General features: G+C 36.4%; 1 protein-coding gene across 2 annotated transcripts in view; it reads left to right on the plus strand.

Annotated features, from left to right (window-relative positions):
• The first annotated feature begins 468 nt into the window (after window positions 1–468).
• LOC106874328 (uncharacterized) overlaps window positions 469–23017 on the plus strand; it is a 29345-nt gene continuing 6796 nt past the window's right edge. Inside the window, exons 1-12 of one of the 2 annotated variants that reach the window (XM_014922017.3) lie at window positions 469–556; window positions 6791–6846; window positions 8417–8525; window positions 11329–11436; window positions 13384–13448; window positions 14867–14951; window positions 16994–17209; window positions 17572–17617; window positions 19151–19220; window positions 20145–20182; window positions 20321–20383; window positions 21943–22002. In XM_014922017.3, the coding sequence (XP_014777503.1) occupies window positions 482–556; window positions 6791–6846; window positions 8417–8525; window positions 11329–11436; window positions 13384–13448; window positions 14867–14951; window positions 16994–17209; window positions 17572–17617; window positions 19151–19220; window positions 20145–20182; window positions 20321–20383; window positions 21943–22002 (991 nt within the window). In that variant the 5' untranslated portion in view covers window positions 469–481. The remainder of the gene's footprint in view (window positions 557–6790; window positions 6847–8416; window positions 8526–11328; window positions 11437–13383; window positions 13449–14866; window positions 14952–16993; window positions 17210–17571; window positions 17618–19150; window positions 19221–20144; window positions 20183–20320; window positions 20384–21942; window positions 22003–23017) is intronic. The other variant, XM_014922018.3, reaches the window with a different exon arrangement.

Raw genomic sequence — 23017 nt, forward strand, 5'->3', positions numbered from 1 at the left:
ATATTTGCAATAAATTCCTTTCCCTCGAAACGCTACCAAAAAGTATTATTTAAAATGAAAATTTTTATTTACATCACCTTTACTTTCAAATGTATACTACGCTAAATGAATTACAAACTACATTTTATCTTATTTTTCGAATGTCACCAAAATAACTCCAAAAGAGAGTTGAAAACAGGAAATAAATATATTTTGTGTCTTGTCTCAAATTCACTGCGAGCAAAACGGTTATTTCGTTAGTCAATTTTTTAATTAAACGCATTAATGACATTCAAAAAATAGCATCTATGTTTCTGTGATAAATTTGATTAGCTGAAAGTCTAAATTTACTAAACTGCTAATAAACAATCATAGCAATAGAATTAATATGATAGATTTGCTTTAAAAAATCGATTATACCGCAATCGAAGGACCTCATCAATTGTTGTCATTAAAACTATCCATAGTTCTGCCCTAATCGAAAATATCGCGGGAAACGAAAATGGCGTCTACATCTTCTCTCGATACAATGTATCTGGATAATTTAGATGAATATATCAATGATGAAAACAAAGTTGTAAGTTTAATTCTGCTTTCTTCAATTTAGATATATATATATTTTCTGCGTACTACATGTTGTTCTCTGAAATAGCTCATTTATTCAATTTTTAATAAGTCTTCTGTGTGAAAGTTAGGTAAAAAGGTGATTGCCTTGAGTTTATTTACGTGTTTAAAATACTTGTGTTGTTTAACACAAACAATTCGGTTCAGGAGTTTATCGAGAAATGTCGTATCCTTGTAATTAATTAATTATTTTTTTGTCAAAGAGAACAGTTTCTGTTAGAAAAAAAAAACTTCAATAATTTCGCTCTGCTTGTACAAAGTTTAACAGGAAATATAGCCATATTGAAGATTAGCGTACCAAATTAAAACGCGAAAAACGAAAGTAAATTGACGGAACTGTGTACTGAGAATTTTGTTACCATTTGTACACATTATTTTATTAAATGTATTAAAATATTTTGATTTTTTTTCTTCTGGTCGACCAGTAAACAGAACGGTAAAACAATTACAGATTGGTCTTTATAAGGGTTGTGTGTCATTTGGTTTGAGTCAGATTGTCGGTGGAATTATTTAACAAACAACAAGATGGCAGTGGTTACGGGGCCAATATGTCCTTAACTTCTTTTGTCATTGTTTATTTGCTATTCTTAAATTAGAAATAACTTTGTTACTTTTATGATACAAAACTATTTTGTTTTATCTGCACTAGCAAGCTGCCAAAAATAGCATTTCTTATATATATATTCTAATAGTAAAACACAAGATAAATAAATTTCTATACTCATAACAACGTGACATACTCCACTAATAATCTCCTAACTCCAAATACAAACAAAAGAACCCTAAATAACATGAACAGCATATGAAGTAACTTACTGATCAGCTAAAACACACTACCTACTTACATTCTTTTTGTGAAGCATTAAAAATTCCATTACAAAAAGCTAACACACCCAATTTCTAAGTTTTTTAAATGCTGGACTAAACTTTGAACTTCATGTTGTCAAACTAAAGGATTAAATTCAATAAACCAAAAATAACTAAAACTAGTGGCACATCCACTGACTTAAAAACTCCTTTTAGCTATCTACGTTTTTTTTTTTTTTTTTTTTTGTGAATCACTAAAAAACAATCTCATGGCCTGAAGCCAATTCACCTAAATATACTTACCCGTTTACAAAGTTCTGCATTCATGAATAAATTCTGAACAATAACATAACCCCAAATTTAATCAATAAAAATTTATTCATTACACCTCTCCATCACAACCTACCCTAAAACCTAATTACCATTCAACTGAACTTCACTAACCCACGAAAAACATTGTCTCAGCAGAGACTAAATAAAATCAAGATTAACCTTAATGTATCACAGTCTGATAATGACTAAGCTGGCTGAAACTTCGAAGTCACTTTCAATGCTGTTCTTGTTAAAGAATAAATTTTTACTCTACAAAAGTACAAAGTAATCCTTCTGATTAATGTTAAGTTGTTTTTATTATAACTGAACATAAAACAAGCATGAAAACAGGCTGGGCAAAGTTACATTGTTGTTAACTAAAGGCCTCTCCCTCAAAATGAAAGGCAGATTGTATGATGCCTGTGTACATACAACTTTGTTGCATGGCAGTGAAACATGGGCTTTGACTACCGTGGATTTGCAAAAGCTTGAAAGAAATGAAGCTAGCATGCTCCGGTAGATGGGTGATGTCTGTGTGCATGAACAACAGAGTGTAAATAGTTTAAGAGAAAAACTGGGTATAAGTGGCATCAGCTGTTATGTGCAAGAAAGAAGACCACTGGTTTGGTCATGTGATGTGTATGGATGAAGACAGCTGTATAAAGAAGTGCTGAGCTCTAATTGTGGAGGGAACCTCTGGATGGGGTAGACCCAGGAAGATGGATAAAGTGGTCAGAAAGGATCTTTGAATGCTGGGCTTTTCTGAGTAAATGATAAGGGACTGGGAATTGTGGTAATTTACTGTACTTGTGAAGATGTGTCAAGCTAAGTAAGATCACTGTCATCCATACAGGCTTGTCTTTTGCAGGTGCTGCATAAAATGCACTCATACTGGTACTGTGTAAATGCACCCGTGCTGGTGGCATGTAAAGATTATGTAGTTCTCCAAGAGTACAAGTATTTGATTATGCAGCCGTTTGTTTGCATAATGAGATCTAGTTGTGTTTCCTCAGGTGATATGTGAGTGTTGTCTCCGTTAGTTTAAAATCATCCACTTCAAGGCCATACTCTCTGCCTGTTATGGTTTGAATTTAGTAGTAGTTGATAGACTCATGGTATATGCTGCCAGAGTGCATTTGGTGGACTGCTATGAATGGTAGTAGATGGCTATTTTGTTACACACAAAATCCCACACACAAACCTATGTATATATGCCTATATACACACATGCATACACTCACATATATATATATTTAAATATATATATATATATCTATATATATATCGGCACATATCGGCACGCTGAAAGGTAGATCTGGTGAAATTGTTGAGATGCTTGAACGAAGACGCGTAGATATGTGCTGCATCCAGGAAGTAAGATGGAGAGGAGGTTCTGCGAGGTTCCTCACAGGCAAAGAACACAGGTACAAGATTTTCTGGGCAGGGAACACTGACGGGGTCGGGGGCGTAGGAATACTTCTAGCGGAGAAATGGGTGGATAAGGTAATCGAGGTCGTTAGAGTAAGTGACAGAGTACTTAAGATCAGACTAGTGCTTCATCATAGATTAGCTACTGTCATCTCAGCCTATGCACCTCAACCGGGGCTACCAGATGGTCTGAAAGACCAATTCTATGACACCCTCTTGCAAACTACCTCGTCGACGAGTGACAGGGACCTTCTCTTTGTGGCTGGAGACTTCAACGGTCATGTCGGACGTCGTGCTGGAGGCTTCCATGGCATACATGGAGGCTATGGCTTCGGTTCCCGCAACGAGGAGGGAACCAGACTGCTGGAGTTCTGTGATGCAACCGATCTTATGGTCTGCAATACCAACTTCAGGAAACCTGCCAGTCACCTAGTCACCTACCGCTCCGGCAGACACTCTAGCCAAATCGACTACATCCTCGCCAGAAATAGGGAAAGAGGGCGGCTTATAAATGCCAAAACCTACCCTGGCGAAGAATGTACCCCACAACATAGATTAGTAGTTAGCGACTTTGGGATCAAGGCAAAATGGGTGCCCAGAATTAGACAGGCTTGGAGGAGAAGGGTGTGGAAGCTTAAAGACCCTGCAAACAGACAGAGACTTAGAGACAAGTTACTTGAAGCATTTAACGAAATAGAAGGGGATATAGCATCATACAACGTGGAAGACAATTGGAGATTTCTGCGGGACAACCTGTTGAAAGCCACCGACCAGATTTGTGGGTGGTGTAAGGTCCCCTCCCGACCCAGAGTAACGTGGTGGTGGAACAAGGAGGTAGACAGGGCTATTAGACAAAAGAAACAGGCTTGGAAGGACTGGAAGAACGGTGGTAGCAGGGAATTGTACCAATGTGCCAGAAGGGAGGCTAGGCGACAGGTTTATTTAGCCAGAGGGGAAGCAGATAAGGAAAGATTTGCCAATGTTCTGCGCCGTGAGGACCAAAGACTCAAGGTATTTCGTGTTGCAAGACAGTGTAGGAGAGAGAATAGTGATGTTGTAGGAGAGAAATGTGTTCGCATGGATGATGGTACGCTTGCATTAAATGAGGATGCAAAGAAAGAGGTCTGGAGATGCCACTACGATAGATTGCTTAATAAAGAGAATGAATGGGAGAAAGAGAGCCTGCCGTATGTCGACCCAATAGAGGGACCAGCTATCCGAGTTGATAGTACCAGGGTAGATAAAGCAATTAAGAGTATGAAGACCGGGAAAGTCCCCGGCCCATCAGGAATCACTGCAGAGATGCTCAAAATATCTGGCAGTGTTGGCTATAGCCTAGTCACCCGTATTACGAACCAGGTGATACACGAAGGAGTCATACCCAATGACTGGTGTAGCAGCATCATAGTCAACTGCTACAAAGGTAAAGGTGACGCTTTAGATACAAATAATTACAGAGGCATCAAGCTGTTAGATCAGGTTATGAAAGTTACAGAGAGGGTCATAGCCCAACTAATTAGGGAGCGAATCAATTTAGATGAGATGCAGTTTGGGTTCGTGCCAGGTAAAAGCACCACTGATGCCATATTTCTAGTGAGACAGTTGCAGGAGAAATACCTAGCTAAGGATAAACCTCTGTACCTGGCTTTCGTTGACATGGAGAAAGCCTTTGACAGGGTCCCCCGATCCCTTATCTGGTGGTCAATGAGGAAACTTGGGATAGAAGAATGGTTAGTGAGAGCTGTGCGAGCCATGTACAGAGATGCTGCCAGTAAGGTGAGGGTTGGAAATGAGTACAGCAATGAATTCCGGGTAGAGGTAGGGGTCCACCAAGGTTCCGTCCTCAGCCCCCTCTTATTTATCATAGTCCTCCAGGCAATCACAGAGGAGTTCAAGACAGGTTGCCCCTGGGAGCTCCTCTATGCTGATGACCTTGCCCTAATTGCGGAGTCACTATCAGAACTAGAGGAGAAGTTTCAGGTGTGGAAGCAAGGTCTAGAACTGAAGGGCCTTAGAGTCAACCTAGCTAAAACCAAAATCCTAATAAGTAGGAAGGTAGATAAAACACAAACCCCTTCAGGTAGATGGCCCTGCTCAGTATGTAGAAAAGGAGTAGGTAGTAACTCTATAAGATGTACCCGGTGCAAGCTATGGACACATAGGAGGTGCAGCAACATCAAAGGCAGGTTAACTAGCAAGTTAGTTTTTGTTTGTGGCAGATGTTCAGGTGCAATAAAGACTGTAAACAAACAGGAAACAACTTCTATCTCATTCCAGGGTGAAAAACTAGAGGTAGTCGATAGCTTCTGCTATCTGGGCGACCAAGTTAGTAGTGGGGGTGGGTGCGCTGAAAGTGTAGCTGCTAGAATAAGAATAGCCTGGGCAAAGTTTAGAGAGCTCTTACCCCTGCTGGCGACAAAGGGACTCTCACTCAGAGTAAAAGGCAGACTGTATGACGCATGCGTACGAACAGCCATGCTACATGGCAGTGAAACATGGGCTGTAACTGCTGAGGACATACGTAAGCTCGCAAGGAATGAAGCCAGTATGCTCCGTTGGATGTGTAATGTCAATGTGAATACCCGTCAGAGTGTAAGTATCTTGAGAGAAAAGCTGAACATTAGAAGCATCAGTTGTGACGTGCAAGAGAGACGATTGCGCTGGTATGGACATGTGGTGAGAATGGATGAGGATAGCTGCGTGAAAAAGTGCCACACCCTAACAGTTGAGGGAACCCGTGGAAGAGGTAGGCCCAGGAAGACCTGGGCTGAGGTGGTGAGGCAAGACCTTCGTACATTGGGCCTCACCGAGGCGATGACTACTGACCGAGACCTTTGGAAATGTGCTGTGCGTGAGAAGACCCGGCAAGCCAAGTAAGATCGTTGCCAGTGCCCCTGGACTGGTTCTTGTGCGGGTGGCACATGAAATGCACCATTTTGAGCGTGGCCGTTGCCAGTACCGCCTGACTGGCTCCCGTAGGATTTTCGAGCGAGATCGTTGCCAGTGCCCCTGGACTGGCTTGTGCGGGTGGCACATAAAAGACACCATTTCGAGCGTGGCCGTTTTCGTGCGGGTGACACGTAAAAGCACCCACTACACTCTCTGAGTGGTTGGCGTTAGGAAGGGCATCCAGCTGTAGAAACTCTGCCAAATTAGACTGGAGCCTGGTGTTGCCATCCGGTTTCACCAGTCCTCAGTCAAATCGTCCAACCCATGCTAGCATGGAAAGCGGACGTTAAACGATGATGATGATGATGATGATGATAACCTGTATGGTCTGGCTAAGTTAAAATGTTTTTTTGTATTCTTCCTTTCTACTTGAAGAGTTTAGATGTAGTTATAAAAATATGTCCTTCTGTTTAAATGTAATTTCATTAAATTTCTATATCTTTGTGCAGCTGAGGATTGCTCTGCATTTTATATTTGATATAATGTTCACATTGCTTAATTAAATGGAGTTGCATGAAACGATCGTACTGCATTAACTTTGGATATCCTTGTTGCTTATTTTGACTTTAATCACCTTTCATAATTGAATATGCTTCAAGAGATGAAACTGTATCATCAAGAGTTATGGTTCTTTGTGGTATTTATCTTCAAAATTAATTATTGACTTTCTTTATTTTCCTTCTGATCTCAGGTGACCTACCGTTGGTTAAGCATTACCTTGCAAGTACATGTGAACCTAGCTAAACAGTAAGTATTATTTTGTCAAAGTGGAATTTCAAATAATGTATTTTTGTATTGTTATGTAAATTGAAATATATTACAGTTAGCTATCCACCCTTACAATCTTGAGGAGAAGTGAGAAAAACACTAATATGCAAATAGTAAAGTGACTAACTTGAATCCAAGTTCCTTGAGACATCCTATTGTTTTTTTTGTTTTTGTTTTTTTTTAAAATCACATTGTTTTACTGTAGAAGTATATAGAACAGTATGCTATTCTTTTATAACAGAGGTTCTCAATGTCAGTGGTACTGCCCATCTAGGGGGCACTGGGCATGTTGAGGCGGGTTGAGGAGCATAATGTACTAAATGTTACCTATAATAGTAATTATACACGATAAAACTAGTAATGGTTATTAAAATAAAATGAGATCGTGGCACGTCGTGCAGGTGGCACGTCGTGCGGGTGGCACGTCATGCGGGTGGCATGTCGTGCGGGTGGCACGTCGTGCGGGTGGCACGTCGTGCGGGTGGCACGTAAAAGCACCCACTACACTCTCAGAGTGGTTGGCGTTAGGAAGGGCATCCAGCTGTAGAAACTCTGCCAAATCAGATTGGAGCCTGGTGTAGCCATCCGGTTTCACCAGTCCTCAGTCAAATCGTCCAACCCATGCTAGCATGGAAAGCGGACGTTAAACGATGATGATGATAATGATGATGTCAGGTACTGAGAAGTCATTAACTTGCAATGTATAAAGTAAATTTACAACTTTTGTCCTCATTAATTTTTTTATCATTTCACTGTTAAAAGCTTACACAATCCACTTTTAGAGTAAATTTCATAAATTATCATCCATAATTAGTTTAGTCATGATACCTCCTTTGCCACTTAGGTGGGTGTTAGGCATAACAGCTACTTAAAATAATGAATGTAAACAAACCAATGTTTGCTTTAGAAGCACTGAAATGTGTATTGTGAGATATAAATAGGGTAATAATTTATTTTCAAATGCATTAATGCTGATAGAACAGCAGAGACAGGATAAAATATCCATACAAAACAGAAATATATGTTGGCAACCAGCCATAAGACATACTAAATTTTACTTATAATAGTAATTATATTATGCATGATAAAACTAGTAACAGTTATTAAAATAAAATGAGATTTCATCAAGCACAGAGAAATCAACTTGCAATGTATAAAGTGTCATGGCTGGTTGCTGACATATTTTTTCATTTTGTATGGATATTTTATCCTGTCTTTGCTGTTCTATCAGTGTTTGTGTGTTTGAAAATAAATTATTATCTTATTTGTGTCTCACAACTACTTAAAAGGATGTGGGGGCGGGGAGAACTACAAAAAATGGTTAAGAACCATTGTTTTATAGCGTCACTTCCTAACAAGTTACGATCCACTTTTGTCACAAACACCTGCTAACTTAAACTACAATCAGTTCTGATACAATACCAGATAGATTAATTTGTCTAAAACATCAACAGGAGACAAAAAATAATTGTGGTAATATAAATGTGAATTTATAGTTTATTATTTTTCTTGTAACAAAATCATTAATGATCTTGGCATCTTTTCTTAGGATGTTATTCAACTTTGTGAAGCAACAGAGAAGTGAAAAGGATTCTGATTGCCTTCATGTCACCTATTTTGTGGCAGGAATAACGGATAAAAGGAAGGATGGAACCAAAGTAAGGAGTAATTTGTTTTGTTGTTCACAAGAGCAGATCTGTTAATTGAAAACTATGTAAATATTAGATAAATATTGGTTTTTACAATGTCTCAATGTCTCAGATTTATAGGGCATAGGAAACGAAATTGTATGATGTTTATGACATTCCCAAGCAAAAATCCAATCTGCATCTATATTTCTCCACCTAATTAGTTTCTGTTACTTCCATTATTTGGCTCATCAGTTTGATGTTTTTGTTGCTGCTTCTTTCTGGAGTTTTGCATTTGTCCACGTACCAGTTGATGATAATATTGCAACACTATTTATTGAGCATGACTCCTCCATGTATACTACCTGGTTGACAAGACAAGTGACTAATGCTTATCTCATTTCACTGGTTTATTTTCTGTCACTAATTACTATCCCTGATGTTTTATCTGCTTTTCCTGTTTTTCCTTCATCAAAGCTCTCAACTTCAATAGCTGATCTCTCTGTTAGGTCTACTTGAGGTAGACCCTTTCTCTCTTCCACACTTTTATGTATATTGATATTGTCTGATCAAGATTGAGTGTTGTTAGGTTTTGTTAGGGTATGAAATATGTCTTGTCAAAGGAAATCTAACATTTATCCTTGAAAAAGCACTGTATAATTCTTGCTGTTTTGATTTTTAGCTAAATTGGTGTTTCAGAATTAAATGGGTGAGTAATCCCTAGGTCTAAGAGGCTAGTAATGATTTTCTTCAGCAAGTATCATATTAGAAATAAAAAAAGTCAACTGATGTATGTTGTAATGACACAGCAATATACATCTCACAGTTATTTTCAACATTGCTTTGTTGACTTGCATAAAAGAATGTAAAGGATGAGTAAAATGTTAGGGTTTGGAATTAAACCAGTTTAGATCAATACTCAGATTGAAAGCAAAACATCAAACAGAAATGTAAATCAATCTTTCAGATTTAACCTCATGAAGGGATGGTTTCATTCAAGGAAATACTGGTATGTTTTTCCCCTCTGAAGTTATTATGCTCAGGTCATATAAATATAAATTTGATATTTGCTTATTATTTACTGAGTATTAAATTGAAACAGCTGTAAGTGAAGGTGATTAATTTGCTGTTAATAATAAACAATTATTACTTTCCCAATCTCCATTTTCTTTTTCTTCTTTTATCATCATATATATATATATATATATATATATATATATATATATATATATATATATATATATATATATTTATATATATTTATATATATTTATATATATACTACGTACATATATTGTATTCAGAATTGTTTTATTAAATTTAAATGCTTATGGTTTTAAGATTTTAAGAGACTTTGAGTATCATATTTATTGAATAGAACAACTACTATGGTTGATTAAAACTGTAAAAGCAAACAGAGTTAAAATGAAGTGACGTCTTATTACACATGTAAAATATACAGGGTGCATCAGTATTTGGAGGTCGTCACTTTAGCTCTTTCTTATAACTAGTTCTTTTCTTAATTTCTTTTTCAGAAAATGAAAATGAAAAGGCATGTTGTAATCATCACCATAAAAGCTCAGCATAAAGATACAGAAATTGTTTGCTTGCTTGAAAGTTGCCTGATCCATCATTGCCAAAATTATAGAAGACCTGAAAGTTGCTGATGGGGATCCAACATTAGCAGCTAAACGCAAAATACATGTAAAGGGTTCTAATACCATAAGAATCCAAGGATTTGTGCAGAAAATACAGGAAAATTTCAACACAACCTTGGACAGTCAATTAGAGCTCTTGCAAAGGATTTCAAGGTTTCAGAATGCACCATCAGAAGAGTTGTGTATGAAGGTATCCATTACAAAGAGGTCAGTTCATATTAAGTACAATGAAAGATAATTGTTTGATCTGTGGAAAACACTTGCTCTACAAATTGAAACATCAAGAAACTGGAACACTTTGATTTTTCTCTAACGAGAAAACCGAAAGGTAAACCCAAGGAATGACAGATGGTTATGCAGATATCCAAGTGAGGTTCCTGTTGTAATACATACCAAATTTGCAGCAACTGTGATGGTCCTGGGAGTCGTTAGCAGTGAAGGTCATGTCATGCCTCCCCACTTTTTTCACAGGGCTTAAGAATCAATGCTGCTGCCTACATAAGATATATTGGAGAAGGTTGTGTGGCCCTGGATAGACAGTATAAGCAACAGAAGACCTTACATCTTTCAACAAGATTTTGCACCATCTCACAAGGCTAAAACAACCCAAGCTTAAATGCACGCCAATTTCTACGATCATGTTACCCCAGACACATGGCTTCCTAGCTCATCCGATCCACTGGACTATTAAGTATGGGGCGTTGTCAAAAGAAGGGTCAATCAACACTAATAACACCATTCTATCTCTTGAGTGTGCTATAAGAAAGACTATGTCTGAAATTGATAAAGACCATCTGATTTGTGCATGTCAATGCTTCAGACCTTGAATTGAAGCCGTCATTAAGGCTAATGATGGATCTATTGAATAGAAGTGTTGTAAGGACTCTCAAAATTATTTGTACTAATTTTCTTTTAATTAAAGTTTTTCTCTGGTGTGCTATACTTCTTTTTCTTCGTTCCTACAAATGACCTCAAAATACTGACATACCCTGTATTTGTTTTTTCATAATTAAGGATTATCTGTATGTTTAAAATGGTATGAGTTTTCATCCATACAATGGAAATGTTTAAAGAAAGTAATTTAGCAATTATTCAACTGTTTCAAATGATTAACTGTAATAATGACTTACATCATTGAGGTGGTCAAATGTAACAGATATTTTTTTTGCTTTTAGGTGGTCTTTTGTAGTGTGGTTCCTGAAGAAAAACTGGAAACTGTTAAAAGCTCTCTTCAACAATTACACAGTTGTCATATATATAGTGTTCAAAAGTCCAAATTAAAGGTCAGTTTATTTTATAAGTTTGTCAATCAAGGAATTGTTCATATATTTTATGACACATGACTGTATATGAAACATTTAATAAAGATAAATCAATTATTCACCTGAAGGATATTATGAGTCTACAAATTTTAAATGAAAATGCCAAGCAGTGGCTAGCTGTAATATACTTATATTTGATAAGGGAGTCCCTCTATGTTGAGCTGCTACTTCTCCCTGTTAGAAGTCACAGCTCCAGTACTGTGATCATGTGATTAGAATGTCACAGGAAACAATTGTAAGACAAATTCTTCAAGAAGAATCAACAAAACCTAGGAGAAGACCAAGATTGAGACAGTTGGATAATATCCATAGTCTTAGTTGAGCATGCTTGGGAATCCAGCCAGACACTTGTTTCTGATAGGACCTTATGGAGGAGATGCCTGAGGGTTCACTCCCATGACCCTCTCAGAAATAGTGACATGGATGGCTGGAGAGAATATTCATTGCAGTTGGTTCATTCCGCCTTGCTGGAAAATCTGTACCAAACTAGGAGATATACATTAATTTGAATTAGTATATTTATGGATTGATTTAACCTTTTTGTTATCATATTTATGTTGAAATTCTTTCTCTTTGTTTCAATAAATTTTGAAAATAAGGAATTTGGTAAAATAACTGTCATTATTAAACTAATGTTTGGAACATAAATCAACATGAAATTTTGATGGCAGCTTTTAATTTAGATTACTTTAAAACAAGTTTGTATTATAGAACAAAAAGCAGCTCAGGTGGGTTGGTATCTAAAAGATTAAACTCTGCCATCATAGAAACGTAGAACATAAATAATACTTCTGGATCTATTTTAAAACGGGGGCCACATTTTTCATTAATGTTTTACGTAGTGTTTTTGGTACCGAAAGACTTTCAAACTTCGTATACTTATCTATTTTGTGTTATAGAACAGAAAAATATTTTTGTATTCGAATTTATTTCATGTAAAAAATTGTCTTATTTCGATAATTTCAACCAATCACTGACAAGTATTCAGTTGTTTATATTTACTCCTTTGGCTGATTAAGCGATGTAAAGCATATTTAATCTCCATACCTTTGTTTTATTTGCTTTTTTCATTTTAAATTTGCTTTAACCCTAACCCTAACCTTTAGGGTTAGGGTTAGGGTTAATTGTTTCAGAATCGTTTGTTTATGTAGTTGGCACTTAATGTATATCGGCTGAATGGATGTCAGTGATTGGTTGAAATTACAGAAATACGACAACTTTCACATGGAATAACTTATGGATTTCTTTTTTTTTAAAGAAGACTAAGAGAAAAAGATGTTTTATATGACACATTCTACCAGTGTTCCAAGTTTCAAAGTGTTTCGTTAATGAAAAATGTGGCCCCCGTTTTAAAAAAGATCCATACTTCTTGCCTTGGGATCCATAAAATTGATTGTTTGGCTGCTTACACCTTACAGTTATTTGTTTCAAAATACACGTTTGTCATCACTACCTTCTATACTGCTGGGCACTATCATGGCTGTGTGGCTTAGAAGTTTGCATCACAAACTGTGTTTTTGACATGATTCCCACTGTACAGTGCCTTGGGTAATGTGTCCTTTTCCTAGATATTGGGTTGACCAAATCTTTGTGAATTGTATTGGAAATCTGAGTGAGTGATTCTCTTCTTGGAGAGACTTCAACTATGAGTCAGTTTGGGTGTCTTTAGCAGAGTCTATTTTGTTGTAAGCATCTAGGTTTCTGGTCAGCGGATAACTTCTTCCCTTCCTCCCATGAATGTTGGAGGCTCAGGAAAGTTTTATGGATGCTGCTTTTTTGCCTTTAACTGAACCATTAACTATTCAAAATTGATACTGTACATGTATGTGCAATTTATAACCTAATATGCTATAATTGTTGAAAGATATCTTGAAATTATAATAAAGATATTACTTGCTTTTTTTTTAGGATTCCAGTGTGCTATATATTACAGATTACCAGGAAATGAAAGAAAATGAGATTGAATCATCCAGGTTTGATGTTAAACTAACTATTCTTTACTTGAATGAATATCGTTCTTTTCTTATATTAAATGTCAAATATTATTCGGAGTTTATATTATATTGTTCTTGAGAAAAGTGTGGTTTTTGATGCATTGATTTACTTTTAACTTTGTTCAGAGTTGCAGACTAATGTACATCTCAGCTGTAAATTATTTCAGAGAAGATAATTTCCACTATTTAATTATTGATGAACTAAACAGTGTGTGTTTAATACTTTCAAGTGGACATTAGATATACCTTTATAAACAGTCCAAGCTTTTAGCTGTTGCTGTGATATGTAATTGAGTGCACTTGGACAAATGTGAACAAATGGACAGACAGAAAAGGATTGGCCTGACCTGGTTTCAATCCTAGTTGAGATTTTTCTGTTCACATTTGTTTACATTATTACAGATCTACTCATCTATGACGGAGGCATAAAATGAGGGAGGGAAGTCATAAAAGCAGTATGTATTGAGAAATGTGTAAATGGACTTGATAGATTACTGGGGGATGTCTAAGAGAAATCACATTATTGTTGGTGATACAGCATTCTATTGCCGCTATATGACATGTTTGCGACTGAGTGACATATGATGATGATTCACTCCTGAACTGAAATAGGCTCCCAACCTTTGTATCATGAATGGTTATGTGGACCACTCCTAATGAAAGCCAGAGCTTCCTTCGACCACCACATAAAAAGTATTAAGTAAAAATGTTATTTAGATATACTTTTATTTTAGTTGTTTATGCTATTTTACACTTGTTTATACTCTTATACATTCAAAGTTCACAAATTTCCTTATTTAAATTATGAAACATATTCCTTTTGGTAATGTCAATATGATTACAAAACATCTTTGTCGATGATATTTTATGTTTGGTCGACACTAATTTTCAAATTACTGGAGTCCGTTGCTCTACTCATAGCAACATATAACTGGCTGTGTGTAAACATCGGAGTGGGTAAAAATACACCTACACGATGTAAAGTTTGGCCCTGTTCCTTTAGCCATGTCAAAGACATGGCTACTTCTCTATTGCTGATACCAAGAAAAATATACCCACTACATACTGTAAACTCTAAGGGTGAGAGAACCCTTTAAACTTGTTGGGGTCTTGGCATGTCTGTAGCACTGGTGCCATGAGAGAAAAATCACCTCTTGTATTTTGGAAAATGGTTGGCATTAAGAAGAGCATACAGCCAGAGAAACGAAGTTAAAAATAAAATACAAGTGAGATGCAGCCCCCCCGACCTATTTTGGTGATTAATGTTCTTGAATACATGCTGACTCCGACTGTGGTGACTCAGAAGTAAAAAGATGTGAATAGTGTGATTGGTAATAGCAGAGGTATATAAGAAAGTTTTATTGACAAGTTGTTATATGTTTTTGTATTGTCTGCAGGTATAGTGCAGTTAAGTATGATGCAGCACAAAAGATAGAGAGGAAAGTTAAAACTGAGGATGCTCAACCTAATTCTCCTTTAAAGGTTTGTAAATCAATTTGTATATTTTTTTATTGTCTTTTCCACACTTTCTGTCCAGGTTGTAAATATTCTATAAATTGCTTGTCTCATTCATAGGTCTTATGGGATTAGTGGTGCTTTCTAGCAGGATGCTCAGTCTCTGAGATGAGGAAACATGGTTTGCTTTTAGAGTGTCTCTTCTTAGTTCTATTGTAGATGCAACATAGAAACTGAAATCAGTCAATCTGAAATCCTGTACTTAAGTTGCTTTTTCCATTTGAGCTTATTTAGTTCAAATTTTATCAATTTACAGGTAAAATCTCAGCTAATTTCTGCAGGATTTGTACAGAAGTATTGTGGATTCTGAACTTGTTAGCTGGCATATATCAGTTATGTCTTTGCTGCTGCACTGATCAATATAGAGCAAAAGGAGTTTGGGAAAAAGCAGTTAGGTTAGATCTTTGCATGTTTGGTTTCCCAAATGAAATGACTCAAGGTCGGTTTAAGGTGCAGGTATGGCTGTGTGATTAAAAAGTTTGCTTCTCAGCTATGTGATTCCATAGATAAAATGTTTAATAAAATGGGTGTATTCAAAACAAAAATACCTTGTGGTATTTTATTTCATATTAGTTATGTCACTCTCACCATTGGAGATGTAATGAATTAGTAATTAGCTTGTTGGAAATATATAACCACAGCTGTTCACAAAACGGGGTGAGTGGACATGGATGAAAATGAGTTTGTCTCTGATTCTTGTATGAAATCATAGACAAATTTCCTTTCTGCTGAAACCCATTGCAGTGTCTGCCTTACAAAACCCATTTTATAGATTTATTCGGCATTGTCAGAAACTTATCCAGGATTTCTACCCCCACCACCTCTTTACTGATTAGCAAACAGTTATAAACATCCTGTGTACAGTGTTCAAGAGAAATTTTAATTCAAATAATTTTCTCCCCCACCCCCCTCACTTCATGCTGGTGTACTTCTGGCATCATGTATCTGAAAATACTGATTTCAAATTTTAGTACAAGGCCAGCAGTTTCAGAGGAGGGTGGCACAATAAAAGCACCATCCGAATGTGGTCGATGCCAGTGTGTCCTGACTGGCTCTCGTACCAGCGGCATGTAAAAAATACCATCCTAACGTGGTCAATGCCAGTGCCCTCTGACTGGTTCCCATGCCAGTGGCACATAAAAGCACCATCTGAACGTGGCTGATGCCAGGCCCACCTGACTGGCTTCCGTGCCAGTGGCACGTAAAAAGTACCCACTGCACTCTCACAGCAATTGGTGTTAGGAAGGGCATCCAGCTGTTGAAACATTGCCAGATCAGATTGGAGCCTGGTCCAGCCGCTGGCTCTCCAGACCTCAGTCAAACCGTCCAACCCATGCTAGCATGGAAAACGGACATTAAACGATGATGATGATGAGGTAAGTTGATTGGATTGTCCCCATTGCTCAACTGGTACTTATTTTATCCATCTTGGTGGAATTTGAACTCAGAACATAAAGTTGGATGAAATGCTGCTAAGCATTTTGCCCAGCATGCTAACGATTCTGCCAGCTTGCTACCTTCATGTATAAGAAAATATTGATACTGTTTTAAAACTGCATTCAGGTCTTCATGTTGGAAAAATAGGTGCCACAGCAGGGTTCATTGGTGCTCCAATAATTGGTAATCTTGATAGCTTCCTAATATGCATCATTATATTTATTTTCTTTTTGAGAAATATGGAAAAGAAATTTTTTTCAAGTTCTCATTCCAATTTGGAATTATTCTTGCTAGAGAGAGCCTAAATATTTGGAGAATATAAAATTTATGTTGTAACAAATTCAAATGGTGATGGTGTTCAACAGATGTTAGTTAACCTTGTGAAATCAGGTTATAATTTACAATTTGCATTGATATTTTGATTTAAATATAAATAGGTAAATCTGGGTGGTTTACTAACACATGGCTGAAAGCAGTTTCAAGACATTTTTGTAATGAAAGGGTTAAATTTTTGAGCTTGTCATACATGAATGAATATTTTTGTAACTCTATATCGATTTTTTTTCTAATAGACATCTAATGAAACGTCCATTAAAACAAATAGAGACAACAATAATAATAACAACAACAACAATAACAGCAGCACTAACAATTCCAAGAATTCAGTTACAAAATCAGTAATTGCTGGAATGTTTGCTCAATGCAATAAGAATAATATTTCCAAACAAGCATCTACAGATCAGAGTAGTAATAATTCTGAACCGAAGAAGGAACAGGCAGCTAAAAAGGTTGGTAGGAGTTGAACTAAATATTGTTGATTAATGAAATAACACCTCTTTGAAAAATACTATGAATTTAATTTTAATGATAGTTCAATCTTTTAGAATACCAATGATACAATTTCAGTTCAGTAAAAAAATTGAAAGCTAATGAAATTTTACATTTTTTCTACTGAGCTCGAGCAGAGGAATTTGTTTGCATAGGTTGCATAGTAGTAGATTGAAAATAGTTGGTTCCTTAATGAGAATAAATCTGTTATGTATCATGTTGTTGCATTTCTTAGAAGTGTGTAAATGATTTGTTGCTTTGTTGAAGTTTGTATTAAAAGATTTTATGAAATGGTCGAGTTATTGTTAATTACTATTTTCAGGTTTCAAAGAAACCAACTGGTGTGCTCTCTTTCTTTTCTTCTGCAGGTATGTATATTATTATTATTATTATTATTATTATTATGTGAGGGAGCAATGTATGTCATCAAAGTGACACTGGGGTACAAATATACGGAGCCCAATATATCCATCATGACTTTCCGTCTGATAAGGGTACACCAGGTACATTCATCACAACCATATGTGTGTGACATGGTGATCTCATTGTGCATGGACAGGGTGCTGAATGCACTTTTGCCAAAGGACAAAAAGCTGAAGCCAAGATGCCAAACAGACACTGCTAAATGAACATAAAGCTGTATGGACACAATAAAAAAAAAAAAAAACATTCTACCTACATAGTTTAATGTCCAATTCACTAATTTGGTACTTAAGATTTTACGAGTTTGAATTTTAATTTTCATGTCTTTTCTGCATCTTGTTTGTTCGGCTTCATGGCTTCAGCAAAAGTGCATTCAGCATCCTGTCCATGTACCGATCTCATATCAAGATAAATAGCACATAACCTTGCAGATGGGGCTCAGTTAGAATTTTCTTCAGGTCGAGTAGCCCATCCTGCTCAAAAGGCCCGTGAATAAGGTTTGTTTAGGGATGATGAATGAAGCACCCATGTTTCCAGAAGTGAATTATTCAAACCCCAAAGAATTCTTCTCAATGCAAGCTGGCAAAATCTTCAGCACGCTGAACAAAATGCTTAACGATATTACGCTTGTTGCTATGTTCTGAGTTCAAATTCTGCTGAAGTTGACTTTACCTTTCATCATTTCGAGGTCAATAAAATAAGTACCAGTTGAACACTGGGGTTGATGTAATTGACTCATCCTTTTCCCCAAAATTGCTGCCTGTGTGGCAAAATTTGAAACCATTATTATTATTATTGAGTGAGAGAGCTGCACATGACACCAAAGTGACACTGGGATACAAATATACGAAGCTCAATATACCCATCATGACTACCCATCTGATAAAGGTACACCTTCAAAGCCAAAGGATTGGTACATTGACAAATCCGAAAGCTTGCAGATCGTTGGAAGAAGGTCGTGGAAAATGATGGTCTTTATTTTGAAGAATAGTTGGTGTTGATTTTGAAAGAATTCTTGCATAAAAAAATCATTATTTTAACACAGCATACAAACTTTTTCCTCAACCTAGTATTAATAAGTACCAGACTTCTCTGGGAAATTTACAAATACAAGGAGATTTTTATCTCTTGTATACTTGATACTATGGAAACCTGATGGCCTTATGGAGTTTTACGATTAATACAAGTATTATTTACAGTTTATAAACATTCCTGTAGTCCAGAATAAAAAAATTAACCGTATCAGAATTTGATAGTGGTGTAGTTACTGATGGATAAAGTACCAGTGTTTTGATTTCATATGTTATGGGTTTGTATCTCATGGATGTAGTTATGTATTTGTAAACTTACCACAAATCCTTCGTTTTTGAAGTTAGGAAGTTTGGATTTGCAGGATGGAGTTTGATTAGGTATTTTGTAGATTCACATTGCTTTGATACAAGCTACCTTATTATATCATAATTTCCATTTTCTTACAGGAAAATCGGAGAGCATTGAGATCAAATCAGAAAATACAGAACCATCTAGAAATACTTCTAATAATAAGCAGTAAGTTTTATATTTACGTATTGGACCAACATGGTTTAGTTAGAGTAGTGAATATCAAAAGCAGGAAAGTAGACTTAGTTGATGAAAAGCAGTTGAGGTCATCATCATCTTCTTCATCATCATCTTCATCATCATCGTCATCATCTTCATCATTGTTGTCATCATCATCACTATCGCCATCACTACTATAACACCCACTTTTCCATGCTTCTGGTAGAATAGTGTTTATTAAGGCAGATTCTCTATGGCCTGATGCCTTGCCTCTCACCAACCCATACCCATTTCCAAGCAAAGTATTATTTTCCCATGGCCAGACATGTTTTTTGCAGAATATTGGAAATGATGTCAAAATAAGGAGACATAAAAACACACACACACACACACAGAAGCTTCTTGCTGTGCTTGAGATGACACATCAAACTAAGTGAAATTGTAGCTATGGTCAATGTCAGTGGCATGTGTAAAGCACTTGTGCCAGTGACGTGTTAAAGGTACCCAGTACACTCTACGGAGTGCTTGGTGTTAGAAAGGACATCCAGCCGTAGAAACAGAGAGGAGCTTGGTGCAGCTTACCAGTTCCAGTCAAACTGTCTAACTCATGCAGCATGGAAAATAGACACTAGTTGATGATGATGAAATTGATTATACATACAAGGTGAACTTTATGATAAACATTAGTTTATAAACTGAATTCCTGCATATACTATATCGTTATATAAGAAAAAGTGAAATAAATAGAAAGTGTATATAAATGCACTTTTGATTTCAACCTGCAATCTCACACTAAATGATTCTAAAAATCTCTACCTGTATTTTACTACATTCCCTTAGTGAAATATCAAATCTGAAAACATAGTTAAACCTAAAAGTTAAATTAATTAGCAAGTATTGTTTTAAAGAATGTTCTTATTTTCTCTTAAATAGGAATGAAGTCAAAAAATCTCTTCAAGAATCTGATTCAGGTAAACTATTTTAATCTGCTTATTTTATGTAGTTGTTTCATTCATAACTTGTGCAGGAATTGGAATTTTTCAGATTTTATTTAAGTATATGCAATGAACTTGAGAATGTGTATTAATTAAATTTTTTCCCTCATCTAGAAGATGATATGTTCCAAGAAAAGAAGCGGCGCCGCATTGTCCGAAATATCAGTAGTGACGAAGGTATAGTTTATATTTTGTTTCTAATTGAAAGATAAAAAGCTGAATCTCTCTCTTTGTCATGACGTATATGTATGGTACATGAAGGGCTTACCAGGTACATGCATCGGAATGACTTTTGAGTAATTGTTTAAAACAACAACTTGAATATATCTGATTTTGATTGGAAGACTAAGATTCATCTGCTGTCTTATATGGCATCTATCCCAGTTTAACTGAAAAAAATTCCACATGTGTGAAACCAGCAGCTTGCAGATTGTGTTTTAATGGTTATCATGAAATTGACCAAATATGCACTTATACCGGTTTTGAAAGTAAGCTCCTCATATATATCATAATTTTTATGCCCACTTCCCCAGCAAATCTGTCCAACCTGTGCCAGTATGAAAAGAGAATGTGATCATTATATCATCACCAACATCATCAGCATTTTAACATCTTCTTTTCCATACTTGCATAAGTCAAATGGATTTTGTTGCGGCAGATTTTCTGTGGCTGGATGCCTTTCCTGTCACTGACACTCACTGGATTTGATAGACGGAAACTGAAAGAAGCCCATCGTATATATCTATATGTATATAATGTGTGTGTGTTTGTGAGTCTGTGTTTGTCCCCCACGACATCGCTTGACAACCGATGCTGGTGTGTTTACGTCCCCGTAACTTTGCGTTTCGGCAAAAGAGACCGATAGAATAAGTACTAGGCTTACAAAGAATAAGTCTTGGGGTTAATTTGCTCGACTAAAGGCGGTGCTCCAGCATGGCCCCAGTCAAATGACTGAAATAAAGTAAAAGAGTAATAGGGATCACTTGCTATAAGCTATAAAGATAGGTGGACACTAAAATTAATGTATTTTGTTTTTCTTAATTCTTGTTTTTAATCGAGAGTGTAATTTGGGGAATGATTGTTACTGTCAGCTTGATTTATTCCGGGTAGACATTTAGGTGCAGGCATAGTTGTGTGGTTAAGGAGTTTGCTTCCCAACCACATTGGTTTCAGGTTCAGTCCTGCTGTGTGATACATTGGGTGTCTTCCCCTGTAGCCCTTGTAAATTGATTTGGTAGACAGCAACTGAAAAAATCCCATTGTGTGTGTGTACATATGTTTATGTGAGTGTGTATATTTGTGTCTCCTTGTCTTAATATTAAGTGATTACTGTAAATGAATGTCATTCATTTCCAATATTCTGCGAAAACATGTCTGGTCGTGAGGAAATATTGCTTCGCTTGGAAACATGTATGGGTTGACAACAGGAAGGGCAATCTAGCTGTAGAAAATCTACCGCAATAAACTCTGTCCAACTTATGCAAGCATGGAAAAGTGGATGTTAAAAGGATGACGATGATACTATATGCAGCAGTCATTTGGGGTACCATATAATATATTAGTTTATAGAACTACTTACTTGTATACGGGTCCAAGATTTAGCTCTCCTTCATGCAATTCCTTGAAAATAGAACTGAACACTAGTATTTATAAAACTGAGCTTTTAAAAACATTTATATATTTAAAGCATTTCTGTCAAAACAAGAATATAATTATATATTTTTTCCCTCATGTAGAAGATATGTTCCAAAAAAAGAAGCGGCACCGCATAGTCCCAAATAGCAGTAGTGAGGAAGGTAAAGTTTATATTTTGTTTCTAATTGAAAGATAAAAAGCTGAATCTCTCTCTCTCTCTCTCTCTCTGTCATGACATATGTGTATGGTATATATATCATAATCATCTTCTTTTCCATACTTGCATGAGTCAAATGGAATTTGTTGCAGCAGATTTTCTGTGGCTGGATGCCTTTCCTGTCACTGACACTCACTTCTTTCCAAATAGGGTAGTATTTTGGTATAGAAGACAGGAAACAAACAGCATGACTTTTTTGATGATGGTGATTCTCATTTTCAATCACATGCTGTCAAGACAAGTCCACACAAATGCACATATGCATATGTAAACATGTATATTTACATATTTGATGGGATTCTTTCAGTTTCCATCTATTAAATCCATTCACAATGCTTTGGTTAACCCAAAGCTATTATTGAAAACATCCCTCGCGGGTGACACGTAAAAGTACCTACTACACTCTCTGAGTGGTTGGCGTTAGGAAGGGCATCCAGCTGTAGAAACTCTGCCAAATCAGATTGGAGGCTGGTGTCGCCATCCGGTTTCACCAGTCCTCAGTCAAATCGTCCAACCCATGCTAGCATGGAAAGCGGACGTTGAACGATGATGATGATGATGATAATATACATATACACATCTCATTTTAAAACTTGATGCTTTTGAAAATTACATTATTAAATGTGTTTAAAGAAACAAAGACAAAAATGACAACAGTTTAACTTTGAACTTATGCCAACTTGTAACTATTGAATTACCAATCGTCTCTCTACTCCTTTGAATTCCTCACTCTGCTCATTTGACGCATCATTCTGTAGTGTCTCTCTCTCTCTCACACTCACACACACACAGACCTTATCATCTCTTGGTCACTATATTTACCAAAAACCAGACTCTCTCCTCACTGCATACCCAACATGATGGTTGCTGTCAGCTTGATTTAATCCAGGTACACATTTAGGTGCAGTCATAGCTGTGTGGTTAAGGAGTTTGTTTTCCAACCACATTGGTTTCAGGTT

The sequence above is a fragment of the Octopus bimaculoides genome, chromosome 5, assembly GCF_046866305.1.
Source record: "Octopus bimaculoides isolate indiv1 chromosome 5, ASM4686630v1, whole genome shotgun sequence".
NCBI lineage: Eukaryota > Metazoa > Mollusca > Cephalopoda > Octopoda > Octopodidae > Octopus > Octopus bimaculoides.